The sequence below is a fragment of the Geotrypetes seraphini genome, chromosome 16 (genome assembly GCF_902459505.1).
Source record: "Geotrypetes seraphini chromosome 16, aGeoSer1.1, whole genome shotgun sequence".
NCBI lineage: Eukaryota > Metazoa > Chordata > Amphibia > Gymnophiona > Dermophiidae > Geotrypetes > Geotrypetes seraphini.
In genome coordinates this window covers 45476778-45490389 of record NC_047099.1, presented here as the reverse complement: position 1 = coordinate 45490389, position 13612 = coordinate 45476778, and the positions used below count along the sequence as shown (strand labels likewise).

Sequence of the window (13612 nt, the reverse complement as noted above, 5' to 3'; positions counted from 1 at the left end):
ATGGTTGCCGGGGCCAGAACGGGGCAATCATGATCACCATTGCTCTGTCCTGATGGATCTTCTGCAGGACTTTGGGTATGAGAGGTGTTGGCGGGTAGGTGTATAAGAGTCCATGGTTCCAACTCAGAGACAGACCGTCGGGGCTGAGACGGCGATGGGTCGGTCTCTTTGAGCAGAATGTTGTGCATTTTGAGTTCAGTTCTGTTGCAAACAGGTCTATGCTCGGTGTGCCCCAGGTGCTGAAGATCTCCTTCGTCACCGCAGGGTTGAGGGACCACTCGTAGGGATCCAGCCGGCGGCTGAGGCTTTCTGCCAGGTCATTCTGCTCCCCCAGGAGATAAGTTGCCTGGATGGGGCATTGAATGGAGTTGGCGAACTCCCATATGCGGCAAGCTTCCTTGCAGAGTGAGGCTGACCCTTTCCCTCCCTGCTTGTTGATATAGAATATGGCCACCTGATTGTCTGTTTGGATAAGGAGTGTCCTGCCTGTCATCCACTGTTTGAAGGTTTCGAGGGCATTCCCTATGGCCCTGAGCTCCAGTAGGTTGATATGGAGTGAGGACGCCTGGGCAGACCATGTGTCCCCTGTGCGAGATGGAGAAGGTGTGCCCCTCATCCATGTTTGGAGGCATCCGTGGTGACCACCAGCTGGTGAGGTGGTGGTCTGAATGGTTTCCCCTTCACTAAGTTATCTCGGACCATCCACCAGTGAAGCGTCTTATGTATGGGTTGGCGAATGGGTATCTGGGTGGTCAGTGGTTGGGTAAGCTGGTTCCAGTGACGTCTGAGGTGCCATTGCAGGGGTCTCATGTGTAGTCTGGTGTGCTGGACAAAAAGACCACAGCCGCCATGTGACCCAGGAGATGCAGGAGGGAGCGTGCTGATGAGCTGCTGGCAGAGATGCGCTGGACCAGGGATGTCATGGCATCGATCCGACAGTACGATAGGAAGGCCTTGGTCTGTGTGGTGTCGATGACTGCCCTGATAAATGATACCCTCGGGGTGGGTATCAGGTGAGATTTTTTGTAGTTAATAAGGAACCCCAGTTCTTGGAGGAGGGTTATGATGGTTGTCAGGGCTGCCTGGGCCTCCCCTGGTGAGCGGGCCACTAGCAGCCAGTCGTCGAGATAGGGAAGTACGCATACTCCCTACAGGCGAAGATGTGCTGCTGCCACGGCCACGCATTTTGTGAATACTCTTGGGGCTGTTGAGAGTCCAAAGGGTAGGGACTTGTACTGGAAGTGTCTCTCTCAGATCCTGAAGTGAAGATACTTCCTGTGGGGCTGGATGTGTAGGCACATGGGTCCTGTAAGTCCAGAGAGGCTAGCCAGTCGTAGGGCTGTATCAGGGGCAAGACTGTGCCTCAAGAGTGCATCCGGAATCATTTCTTTTGTATGCACTTGTTGAGCTTGTAGAGATCCAGGATCGAGCATTTGTCCTTGCCCATGGGGACGAGGAAATTCCTGGAATAAAAACCCCTTGGTGATCTCCTCTGGTTGGCACTGCCTCTATTGATTCTGCCCGAAGCAGGTCCTTTCCTTTCTGCAGGAAAAATTGGGTCGTCAGATGAAGGGTGACCCGCCCACTCGGGGGGCGGGAGTGGAGACGAATTTGGTATCCCTGCTTGATGATGCTGAGGACCCACTGGTCAGTGGTGATCCTGGGCCAAGCCTTCGCAGACAATCTGATCCTGCCTCCCCTGGCCCCTTCTGGGCCGGAGGGTGGTCACAGATTCTGTTTTTGTTTTGGGGAGAAGGCTGCCCTTGATTGCCCCTATCCCTCGGGTGGCGCTTGTTTGCATAGCAGTTATATTAATGTTGCAAGCGCTGGGGCATGGAATGCTGCCAGTGTGGTGTTCTGGGGTATCACATGGGGGCGGTGAAAGACATGTGAGGTTGGTTCCTCAGGTGTCTTCATGGGTATGCCCAGCGTTCTAAGCCATTGGAGGCGAGGGTTTTGAGGGTGGTGCAGTCCTCTTTGGTGCCATTGACTGTCTCCGTAACCTTGTCCTCGAACAGGTTAACCTCTGTACATGGTGCATAAGAACATAAGAGATGCCGCTGCTGGGTCAGACCAGTGGTCCATCGCGCCCAGCGGTCCGCTCTCGCGGCGGCTCTTTTGGTCAAAGACTAGTGCCCTAACTGAGACTAGCCTTACTAGCGTATGACCTTGTTCAGTAGGAACTTGTCTAACTTTGTCTTGAATCCCTGGAGGGTATTTTCCCCTATGATAGCCTCCGGGAGAGCGTTTCAGTTTTCCACCACTCTCTGGGTGAAGAAGAACTTCCTTACGTTTGTACGGAATCTATCCCCTTTCATCTTTAAAGAGTGCCCTCTTGTTCTCCCTACCTTGGAGAGGGTGAACAACCTGTCCTTATCTACTAAGTCTATCCCCTTCAGTATCTTGAATGTTTCGATCATGTCTCCTCTCAATCTCCTCTGTTCTAGGGAGAAGAGGCCCAGTTTCTCTAATATGTCACCGTACGGCAGCTCCTCCAACCCCTTAACCATCTTAGTTGCTCTTCTCTGGACCCTCTCGAGTATTAATATGTCCTTCTTCATGTACGGCGACCAGTGCTGGACGCAGTACTCCAGGTGAGGGTGCACCATGGCCCGGTACAGCGGCATGATAACCTTCTCCGACCTGTTCGTGATCCCTTTCTTAATCATTCCTAGCATTCTGTTTACCCTTTTCACCACCGCCGCACATTGTGTGGACGGCTTCATCGACTTGTCGATCAGAACTCCCAAGTCCCTTTCCTGGGAGGTCTCTCCAAGTACCACCCCGGACATCCTGTACTCTTGCCTGAGATTTTTCTTACTGACATGCATTACTTTACATTTATCCAAGTTGAATCTCATTTGCCATGTCGATGCCCATTCCTCGAGCCTGGTTATGTCATGTTGCAGATCTTCGCAATCCCCCTGTGTCTTCACTACTCTGAATAACTTTGTGTCGCCTGCAAATTTAATCACCTCGCTCGTCATACCTATATCCAGATCGTTTATAAAGATGTTGAAGAGTATGGGTCCAAGTACCGAGCCTTGCGGCACCCCACTGGTGATGCTCTTCCAGTCTGAGTATTGCCCATTCATCCCCACTCTCTGTTTCCTATGTTCCAGCCAATTTTTAATCCACATGAGTATTTCTCCCTCGATTCCATGGCTCGCAATTTTCCGAAGTAGTCATTCATGTGCAACCTTGTTGAACGCCTTCTGAAAGTCCAGATATACAATGTCGACTTGGTCACCCTTATCTATCTGCCTGTTTACTCCCTCGAAGAAGTGCAGCAAGTTCGTCAAACAAGATCTGCCTTTGCTGAAACCGTGCTGGCTGGTCCTCATCAGACCGTGTCCGTCAAGGTGATCAATGATGCGGTCCTTTATCAGTGCCTCTATCATCTTTCCTGGTACCGAGGTCAGACTCACCGGTCTGTAGTTTCCCGGATCTCCCCCTCAAACCCTTTTTTGAAGATCAGCATAACATTCGCCACCTTCCAGTCCTCCGGAATCTTTCCCGTTTTGATCGACAGATTAGCTATTAGTTGAAGTAGCTCAGCTATGGTCCCTTTCAGTTCCTTGATGACCCTCGGATGGATGCCATCCGGTCCTGGGGATTTATCGCTCTTAAGCCTATCAATCTGCCTGTATACCTCTTCTAGGCTGACCGTCAACCCTGTCAGTTTCCTGTTTTCACTTCCAATATTTGCTAGAGACTCTCATCGTGGAGCGCCCGGGCAGGGACGGCTGTTCCCCCAGTGTGGCTGGATGTTTCAAAGAATTCAAAGGCTATCTTGAAGAGGTGCTTGCTGCATTCCTCTAAATCATGGAAGAGGGATGAGAGAGACTCCTGGACCGGCTTGGTGGTGAGCTGGAGTCCCTGTTTTATTTTATTTATTTATTTTTTTTCTCTCTGTGGCCTCCTGCTAAAGCAGCAATTCATGCGCTCTCGAAGGTCTTTTTCCCTGTGGAATCCAGGGTTTTTCAGGTCCTTCCCTGGCGGTGAGTTGGAGGGGGGTCGTGCTGTCCTGTTTCTCTTGAGTGCCGAGGCTATGTTGGTTGCCCTGAGAGCAAGTCTGCCAAATCTGTACCTGCAGTCCAGGAGGTTCTTGTGGACTGGAAACGCCACTGCCTGCCTGGAGTAGTCCAGGCATTGTAGTAATCTGTCTTGGGTACTGGTGGTCCCCCCACGTGGATCTTGAGAAGGGCTGTGAGTTGCTGGAGGAAACTGCCTTGTTTGTATATTTGTTTTTTGTTTTTTTTTTTGGGGGGGGGGGGTTATTATAATTATTTATTTATTTTTGTGGGTGGTGACTCAGGGCGTGGCTGAAGGCTGGTTTGCTGCTTGTTCCTCCGTTACTTGGGTGTATGGCATGCCGCTGGAACGTGCCATGCTGTTGTGCGTGGCTTTCTCTAAAGGGGGACATTGGGGGGAGTGTTGCCCGCTGAGAGAGGAGCTGGGTCAGCAGGAGGATTAACTGCTGCTGCTGGTCCAACCCTGGTGGTTTGCAAGTTCATGCGCTGCTCCGCTTGACTGGTTGTGGCTCCATGTATCCCACCAAAATTTTCTGTCCCTCTTGAGAGGGGGGGTGAGCCTGCAGAGAGGGGCAGCCTGCAGAGAGGGGGCAGGATGCACCCCTGCATCTGTGCCAGTGTCCCTGGCTGCATTTCCCTGCTGTGCCTGGAGGCAGAGGAGTGGTGATGGTGCCTCCTGTATGGGCTTCTCCTGCTATGATTATAAATTCTTCTGAGCAGGAATTGTCTAATGCATGTTAAAATGTACACCCAGTTTGGGTAGCAGACACAGGCAGCCAATAGTGGTTCCTACACGCTGCTGGCGGCTGACCCAGAATCCTTCCCTCAGAGGTGTTTGCTTCAGAGGAAAGGCTTCTGGCTCAGCCGCTGGCAGCATGTAGAAACTGAAAAGAAAGTGTGTGTACAAGGGTGCTCAGACACACAGTGACATGTGCACAGAGATTTCCATGAAAGAGAGTGTGCCAGATAAGCTGCTTCCATGCTTTTGAATGTCCTCTCATAGGATAATTTACTGCTTTCTTCTGCAGATCCATCGTGTCCACAACCAGTGAAACGCAAGCGACGCTCAGTTCAGCTTATGGAAGCGAAGACCAATAAAGGTGAGTATCAAGAGAACTGGTCCTCTGCTGGGAAAGTGTGGCTGTGCTTTTGAGTGTGTGAAAATCTTGCACTGGGGTAGAGAAGAGGAGGTTGGGTAGTAACAGCAATGGTGGGTGGAAACACTTTTTTGTAAGAGTCCAAGTTCTGTTATGACATTTAATGGTGCCTAGGAGAAAGCGATTTCTCTGTCTCCGGCTTCTGTGGGGATTGAGAGTGTGAGTGTGTTTGGGGGGGATTATATAGCTAATGCTGTTGCACTTTTTCTTATATCATTATTAATGAAATTGTTTGTTTATCAGGGGAGAATGGGAGGGTGTTTGTAGAAGAGCCTCAGGGTTTGTTTCTCTGTTCTTCAGTATTTTGGTTGCCTAAGGAGTTCGTTAGGGACTGGGGAGGAGGAGGCTGGGGGAATGGTTTATAAATGAAAATATTTTTACTCTTTTTGAAGGGAACTGTTGGTATTTTTTTGCACTTAAAAAAAAAATTATACACCACCTATAACTATACAGTTTAGAAATAAGCATGCAGGGCATAGAGAAGGTAGACAGGGACAAATTCTTCAGGCTGTGGGGAGCCACAAGTACAAGGGGGCACTCGGAGAAATTGAAAAAGGACAGGTTTAGAACAAATGCTAGGAAGTTCTTTTTCACTCAGAGGGTGGTGGACACATGGAACGCGCTCCCGGAGGCTTTGATAGGCCAGAGCACGCTACAGGGGTTCAAGGAGGGTCTAGATAGGTTCCTAAAAGAAAAGGGGATTGAGGGGTACAGATAGAAGTAGAGGTAGGTTATAGGATTAGTCAGAAACCACTTCACGGGTCATGGACCTGATGGGCCGCGATGGACCTCTGGTCTGACCCAGTGCAGGCAACTTCTTTTGTTCTTATGTTCTCATATCCTAGGTCATATTTCCAAACATAACACACACAATCCAACATAATACAGTCTCCAAATAATACAGATAACAAAAAGATGGGTCTTCAATAATAATAATAATAACTTTATTCTTTTATACTGCCATAACTAAAAGTTCTAGGCAGTTTACACTAAAAAGAGCAAAATACAATAATACAGTAAAAAATACAAATATTTGTAAAATAGAATTTCAGTAATAAAACTCTCATTAAGTAATAAACTTATCGAACAAAGTGGTCTTAATTAATTTCCGAAAACTGCAATAGGATAACATAGCTTGCTGAATACATTGACCTAACCAAGATTGTTGCCAGGGTCCTATCTAAGAAAGTCTTATATCTACACCCATTAATTTTGGGATAAGCAAATAAATAGAAGTTTCTAGTTTCTCTTGATGGTCTATGCAACACAAAATGAGGGAAAAGGTAAACTGGAGAGAATCCCGATATCAGCTTAAAGCAGATATAGGAAAATTTGAATAATACTGTTGCCTCCAAAGGCAGCCAATGAAGTAAACGATAATATGGAGTAATATGGTCATTCTTTTTTAAACCAAAAATCAATCGAACAGCTGTATTCTGAATTATCCTTAATTTCCTTAGAATTTTTTTGGGTGCTCCTAAATAGACGATGTTACAATAGTCTAAAATAGAGGAAATCCACTGCTTATTCCTAGGATAAGCAGCATAAAAATCTGTTTTATTCTTTGGGATCTTGCCAGGTACTGGTGACCTAGGTTGGCCATTGTTGGGAACAGGATACTGGTTTGGTCTGTCCCAGTAATGGCAACTCTTACGTTATGTAAGCTGGTCATAGAGTTTAAATCTCTAAATAAAAGGTAAATTTGTTAGTGCCTCGTGCAGAAAAAAATGCTCTTTTATCATCCAGATCATTTGAAAGTACTAACAGATCCACCTGATTTTCACTTCCAGCCATGACATACAAAGACACAGAGAGGAGATGCTGTGAAGACGGGATGACTGAGAATATGATGGGTTATAGCTGTGAGAAACGCGCCAAATACATCCGTAACACTGCCGCCTGCACGGCTGTTTTCCTGGACTGCTGTAACTACATCGAAAAAGTGCGCAAAGAAATGAGACGCAAACAGACTGTGATAGGAAGAAGTAAGTACCACAGAGCACCATGAATGGCAGAAGATGGGGAAAAGAAAAGCGAGGTTTGAACTGCCACATCTCTGACCTCTTCCCCTTAGGTGAAGTCGATGAGTTTTACTTATCAGAAGAAAACATCATGTCCCGAACTGAGTTTCCAGAAAGCTGGCTCTGGAAAGTGGAACATCTAAACAATCCACCGGATAAGGACGGGTAAGAATGTAGTTATGCAGTTCGTTACCTGACATGCCCCCTCCCCCAAGCTTTATCTTTCTTGAGGGATAAACTAGTGAATTGAGAAACTCGTGTCTCTTACTCTGTTTAGACTTTCCACGAAAACCCTGAATATTTTCCTGAAGGACTCAATCACCACATGGGAGGTGCTAGCCGTGAGCCTCTCAGAAGATAAAGGTGAGCAAAGTTTCTGTTTCTGTGAGAGGGGCCATTCAGAAATTGCAGCAGGAGATGAGGAGTCAAGTCCAAAGCAGTGACTGAATGGCTCTTGCCTCCCCTCAGGCTGTGCCCAGGGATCGATCACTTGAGTCCGAGAGCAACCTGCAAGCCCTTCGCGGTTCAAAGCACTAGTCGGAGGAGATTGAGGGTATGGTTCGAGATGCCACCATTCATTTCCTCCTGGTGCTGGTCTAATCACCCTGGAACAGGGTGTCACTGAACTACGAAGGGACTTGGGAGGGATCATTGTCAGCTGAGTGGAAGGAGGACTATGGGAGAGGGATGACTGTGTGGATATTGGCACCTGGGATGGGGGAATGAGAAGGTGGACATCTGCAGGAGCACCTGAGCAGGTGACAGTTATCAGGCATCATTCTTCTTTCTAGGAGAAGTGGAACATCTCCACGTATGATCATTAGACATAAGCCCCAGCCAGCACTATGGTTAGGGTGGGGTCAAGTTGGAGGTGAGGGAGCAGAAGGGGATTGAAGGGGGGATGGGGAGCTTAGCCAGGTGACTCGGCTTTGTTTCCCTTCTTGCTACCATGAACCCAGCTCCTTCGCAGGAATCAGCAGCCTGCCTCACATCACCAAAACCTGGACTTCCCATCTTTCCCCCTTGGTCTTGGGATCTCCCGTGCCATTCTCTGACACTGTGGTTCATCCATAGGAGGTGTCCCCATTTTGTCCACTTCTTCCTCCTGCCTCTGGCATTCTTTCTCTCCCTCCCCCCAGCAAATAACACAGCTATTTCCTATAACTGTGGCTTTTCTTCTGCTGGAGCCCCTGTTAGCACCCTGGTGCTTATATTTTATTTGGGCTGCGGGGTTGGGTTCCAGTGGCATTTTCTGGAGACAGGGTGGACACCCTGCTGATGTGTGTTCCCAACTTCTCGTTTGAGCAAACATAAATTTTGACAGACATAAAGATAGACAGACAAACAGGATGAACCTTTCCCAAGAGTTGCTATCACTTAAGAAAATCCCCTCTAAGGAGATCTGCTGTGGTCAGATCCAGACTTAACCCTTTATACACCTCTAAGCTTAGGAACCAGGGAGTGGAGGGGTGGTAAGGAGGTGCCTCTAGACAGAAACCTGCTTCACTGTGTTTCCCCTCTCTTGGACCTGAGCAGGTATCTGTGTGGCTGATCCCTACGAAATCACAGTCATGAAGGAGTTCTTCATCGATATGAAACTGCCTTACTCCGTTGTCCGGAATGAGCAAGTGGAAATCCGTGCTATACTCTACAGCTATTTTGACTATGAGATTACGGTATGTTTATTTAATTAATAAATCTCACCAAAGCTATTCAAGATGGCTTTACAATTCCACAGAAAGATAGACAGACATTTAAGAGTCTGGCTATATCACTGGTGAATCGGATTGGGTTTCAGTTATCATGCCACTGCACCGGGCCATGGTGCACCCCTACCTGGAATACTGTATCCAGCACTGGTCGCCGTACATGAAGAAGGATATTGTACTACTAGAAAGGGTCCAGAGAAGAACGACTAAAATGGTTAAGGGGCTGGAGGAGTTGCCGAACAGTGAGAGATTAGAGAAACTGGACCTCTTCTCCCTTGAACAAAGGAGACAGAGGGGACATGATCAAAACATTCAAGATAAAGAAGGGAATAGACTTAGTAGATAAAGACAGGTTGTTCACCCTCTCCAAGGTAGAGAGAACGAGAGGGCACTCTCTAAAGTTAATAGGGGATAGATTCCGTACAAACGTAAGGAAGTTCTTCTTCACCCAGAGAGTGGTAGAAAACTGGAACGCTCTTCTGGAGGCTGTTATAGGGGAAAACACCCTCCAGGGATTCAAGACAAAGTTAGACAAGTTCCTGCTGAACCAGAACGTACGCAGGTAAGGCTAGTCTCAGGACACTGGTCTTTGACCTAAGGGCCGCCGTGTGAACGGACTGTTGGGCACGATGGACCACTGGTCTGACCCAGCAGTGGCCATTCTTATGTTCTAAACTTTTAACCTGTTGATTAGTGTAGCAGTCAGCATTTGAACACTGTAATATGTAGCAGTAAAATCTCAATTGGCTCATTCAGTCTGTGACGTTTCTGTCCACACTGGTAAGAATATCATCCCGCTGCCAGCCACAGAGCGTGATGCTGTAGAAACAGCGCTCATTTATCCAAGGCAGAATCTGCTATCTTCTGAAAATGAACTGGGATATGTCCTGGATTAACCAGGCAATTGGACTGTCATTTTTATTATGGGAGGAAGAGCCATCTGCAAACGCTACGCCAGCTTCTAAAAAGAAAATGCACACAGATTACCTCACAGAAGAGCTGTGCACACACGCAGCCCTGATATGTAACTTGCAGGTAAGGTAGAAACCCTTCCCTAACTGCCCCCAGGAAGTTCTGCACTCTAGTCAGGGTATTTCAACAAAGCTATTTCTGTACATAGAAATGCCATGTAAGTGAGCATTTCATGCATTTTCCATATTTAAAGCATGTTTTAAAATAGTGGTGGTCTGCAAGAGCGCACCCCTCCATGCACTCTGCATGTGGCATTCCTTTTATAAAATACACTTGTATGCACACACAGAACTTGTCCAAATTTGCATCAAAGACTAGGGGGACACTCGATGAAGTTACAAATAGGAGGAAATTTATTTTTTCACTTGGAGAATAGTTAAGCTCTGAAATGCGTTGCCAGAGGATGTGGTAAGAGCGGATAGCGTAGCTGGTTTTAAGAAAGGTTTGGACAAGTTCCTGGAGGAAAAGTCCATAGTTTGTTATTGAGAAAGACATGGAATATTGCTACACCTTGGGTTTTGGCCAGGTACTAGGGACCTGGATTGGCCACCATGAGAACGGGCTACTGGGCTTGATGGACCATTGGTCTGACCCAGTAAGGCTGTTCTTAAAGAGAGAGGAGGTGAGGGATGTTTATAACATCATGAGTGGGGTGGGACTGAGTAATAGGGAATAGTTGTTTAAACTTCCAAGCAAAAACAAGAGGCCACTCCATAAAATCAATGACGGAAGTTGAAACCTTATGTGGCAATGTTTGTTTTCCTGCCCTTAAAATCTTTCATCTCGATGGTTTGTCTCCCTCTCTTCCCTCCTCAGGTTCATGTTGACCTGATATACAATGAAGCTTTCTGTAGTGCTTCCACTGCCAAAAAGAAGTTTGGACAAAATATCAAGATAAGAGAAAGATCGTCTCGTGTTTTGTCCTACATCATCGTCCCCCTGCACCTGGGATTGCACAATGTCGAGGTTAAGGCCGCCGTGATAAACGGTCCTACAGATGGTGTCAGGAAACAGCTGAAGGTTGTGGTAGGTAACCAAGTGTCATAAATGATGTGAATTGCCCTGTCTTGGATTCTGCCTTTATTCCTCCTCTGATGTCCCAGAGCTGACCCACCTGAAGGATGTAAGTTTTTGGTAGGGAAATTGAAGATTAATTGCTAGAAATAAAAGCTCAATTTAAGATCATTAGTAAGATAAATATAACTGATTTAAAACTCTATTAACTAGTTGCTGATCTTTGTATGCAACAGGTTGCCCACATAGAGGTTAAGTAGACAGAAGATGCTTCTGCCAGGGCTGGCTCAAGGGGGACCCCCTGGCACCCTGAAACAACTCTTTACTTGGCATTCCCCCATCCGCAATCTGATATCTCTCCCTCCACTCTCCCCTTCCCACCATCTGTGATTCAGTATCATCTTCACGCTCCCCCTTCTGCTGGATCACATGAGACATTGGTCCCTAGCGCTGGTGACAAAAGGTGACAAAATACCAGTTCAGCTTCTCTCCCTTTAGGAGTTTGAAGGTAGATTGGATTGGGATTTTGGTGCCCTGAGCCAGTGCCTCACCTGGTTGAGCCAGTCCTGCTCCTGATCAGTGGGTCATTCCCGGATATGGTACAACCATGGCTGGGGCAATCGTGGAGGAGCTGTGCCTATGAAATACAGGGGTTAAATGATTAGAGTACTAGCCATAAGCGTGGAGTAGTCTGCATGTGTGAACTTAGATGTGTAAATGTTGGGGGCTACTGAATCTCCGATATTGAGTAATTTGCATATGGAAGTACACCCGGGCAGAGTCTGGGCAGAACGTGGGTGGGGTGCACAATTATGCATGTAAATTATAGAATGCTTTGGGCTGCCATTAAGTTGCAGAGATGCTAGATTTCCCAGTTCCAGGCTGGAGGTGTTAGGACAGTACTGGATTTCTGACCACCCCATCAATGGGCAGGATCAGGCACTACAAATCCCACCTTCAAAACCAGGACTGGCCAAAAAGTCCCCAGTCTTGAACTGGGTAACCTCACTTCTCTGAAGACATGTCATTTTACCACTGGTCTCATTTCAGCAGTGAGACCTAGTTACTAATAACTGGGGGTTAACATGAGCCCACGTTGATCACTTTCCCCCCATAATTGAAGAAAAGAGAAATGTCTGTAGAAATAGAAATCACTGATCTTTGTAATAAAGGTGAGCCAAGTATAGGACAATCAACCATTGTGACATCACTGATGAGGTTGACTCTTATTGGTGGTCTGACATCACAGTGTCAGACTCTTCACACTAAGGGGGGGAAGTTGTCACTCAACAGGACAATCAACCATTGTGACATCACTGATGAGGTTGACTCTTATTGCTGGTCTGACATCACAGTGTCAGACTCTTCACACTAAGGGGGAAGTGATCAATGTAAGGTTTGCAAAAATACAAAGTCTATTGATAAATAAAATCTCACCAAGTATAAAACCCCACAATATTACTGGAACTTTTCACCAGTGTGTCATCCAGTCTAAAGTACAATCAATCTAAGGGTTTTCCAAGATCTTTTGATTTGTATCTCACTCTGTCTATACATAATCCTATTGCACAGTGCATACAAGGAAAAAAAATTGAATTCTACTTACCCAAATGAAATAATCAGGAAGGACCGAGAGAAGCCCCCAAAATGTAAGGTTTGTTAATGGCCCCCACAATGTAAGGTTGGTGGGGTCACTTGAGAGGCTCCCTTACAAACGCCAGGTCCCAGGTTCAGTTCCCTCACAGATGATTCACCAGGAGTAGAATCAAATAAGAAACACAGCCAGAGGTGCTTGCATAAAGAATATATTATAGAAATAGGCTTACAGAAAAGTAGTATTTATAAGCATTACAATTAATGAGAGAGCAAAGCAGTTTCCCTGTCTTACATAGTTCAGAGGCAAAGAGACAGAGAGTCTGAAGTTCTAGGGAGAGCCAGAGAGAGAGAGAGAAAGGGGGATGGGGTGATAGTCTAAGTTTCAGGTTCCAGAGATCAGCCAGAGAGAGAGAAAGAAAGAAGAAGAGAGGGGGGTGATGCTGCGAGGGGGCTTTTATAGCTTGGAATCTTATTCTGAATATAGAAACTATTGAGCTTCAATAGAAGTTAAATCTCCTCCTCCTTACTAAACTTGTGCTAGACAGCCGAAGAATAGGCTATAGTCAAATGTAATTTCCAGTCTGTCTCTGACAATAGTTTCTGATTAACTTTAGTTATCTGTGCACCTGGACCCATTGTCCTAAGCACCCTCTTAATCAGACATTAACACATTAACACCTTTTAGCTAATCATGATTTAATCAGGGCTACTTGAAACCATCTTTTTGGGCGATATGAAACAGTGTGCCTTCACTCAGGGTCTATCTGCATTCACATGCCAAAGTCAGATTGATATAATTTCCCATAGGCCTTTGCTGACATTAGTTATGCCAACTGAAAATGCTGATTGCTAGCAATAGCTATGCTGACAATCAACATGGGCTAATTTATCACTAGCTCAGGCTATGTTAGTGAAGGGCCCATTTTATGCAATAATCGAGGTTACCAGTGAAATAATATCTTAGCGATAGCTCACGTTGATAACCTCTCCTTCAGGCATGAGCATTTAAGCCTAAAATGTACCATGCTATGTTAGTATTCTGCAAGGAACAGGTGTCTCTTTCCTTTACAGAATAGGCTTCTCTTGGTGCCCCTTTATAGAATTAGCAC

The 13612-nt window shown here is 46.5% G+C and overlaps 1 protein-coding gene across 1 annotated transcript in view; it reads left to right on the top strand.

The window, feature by feature from the left end:
* Nucleotides 1-13612, top strand: part of C3 (complement C3) — a 135095-nt gene that overhangs the window by 47177 nt on the left and 74306 nt on the right. The window contains exons 16-21 of the mRNA XM_033923996.1: nt 5063-5134; nt 6982-7176; nt 7266-7377; nt 7490-7575; nt 8749-8888; nt 10710-10919. Of these exons, the coding sequence (XP_033779887.1) occupies nt 5063-5134; nt 6982-7176; nt 7266-7377; nt 7490-7575; nt 8749-8888; nt 10710-10919 (815 nt within the window). The remainder of the gene's footprint in view (nt 1-5062; nt 5135-6981; nt 7177-7265; nt 7378-7489; nt 7576-8748; nt 8889-10709; nt 10920-13612) is intronic.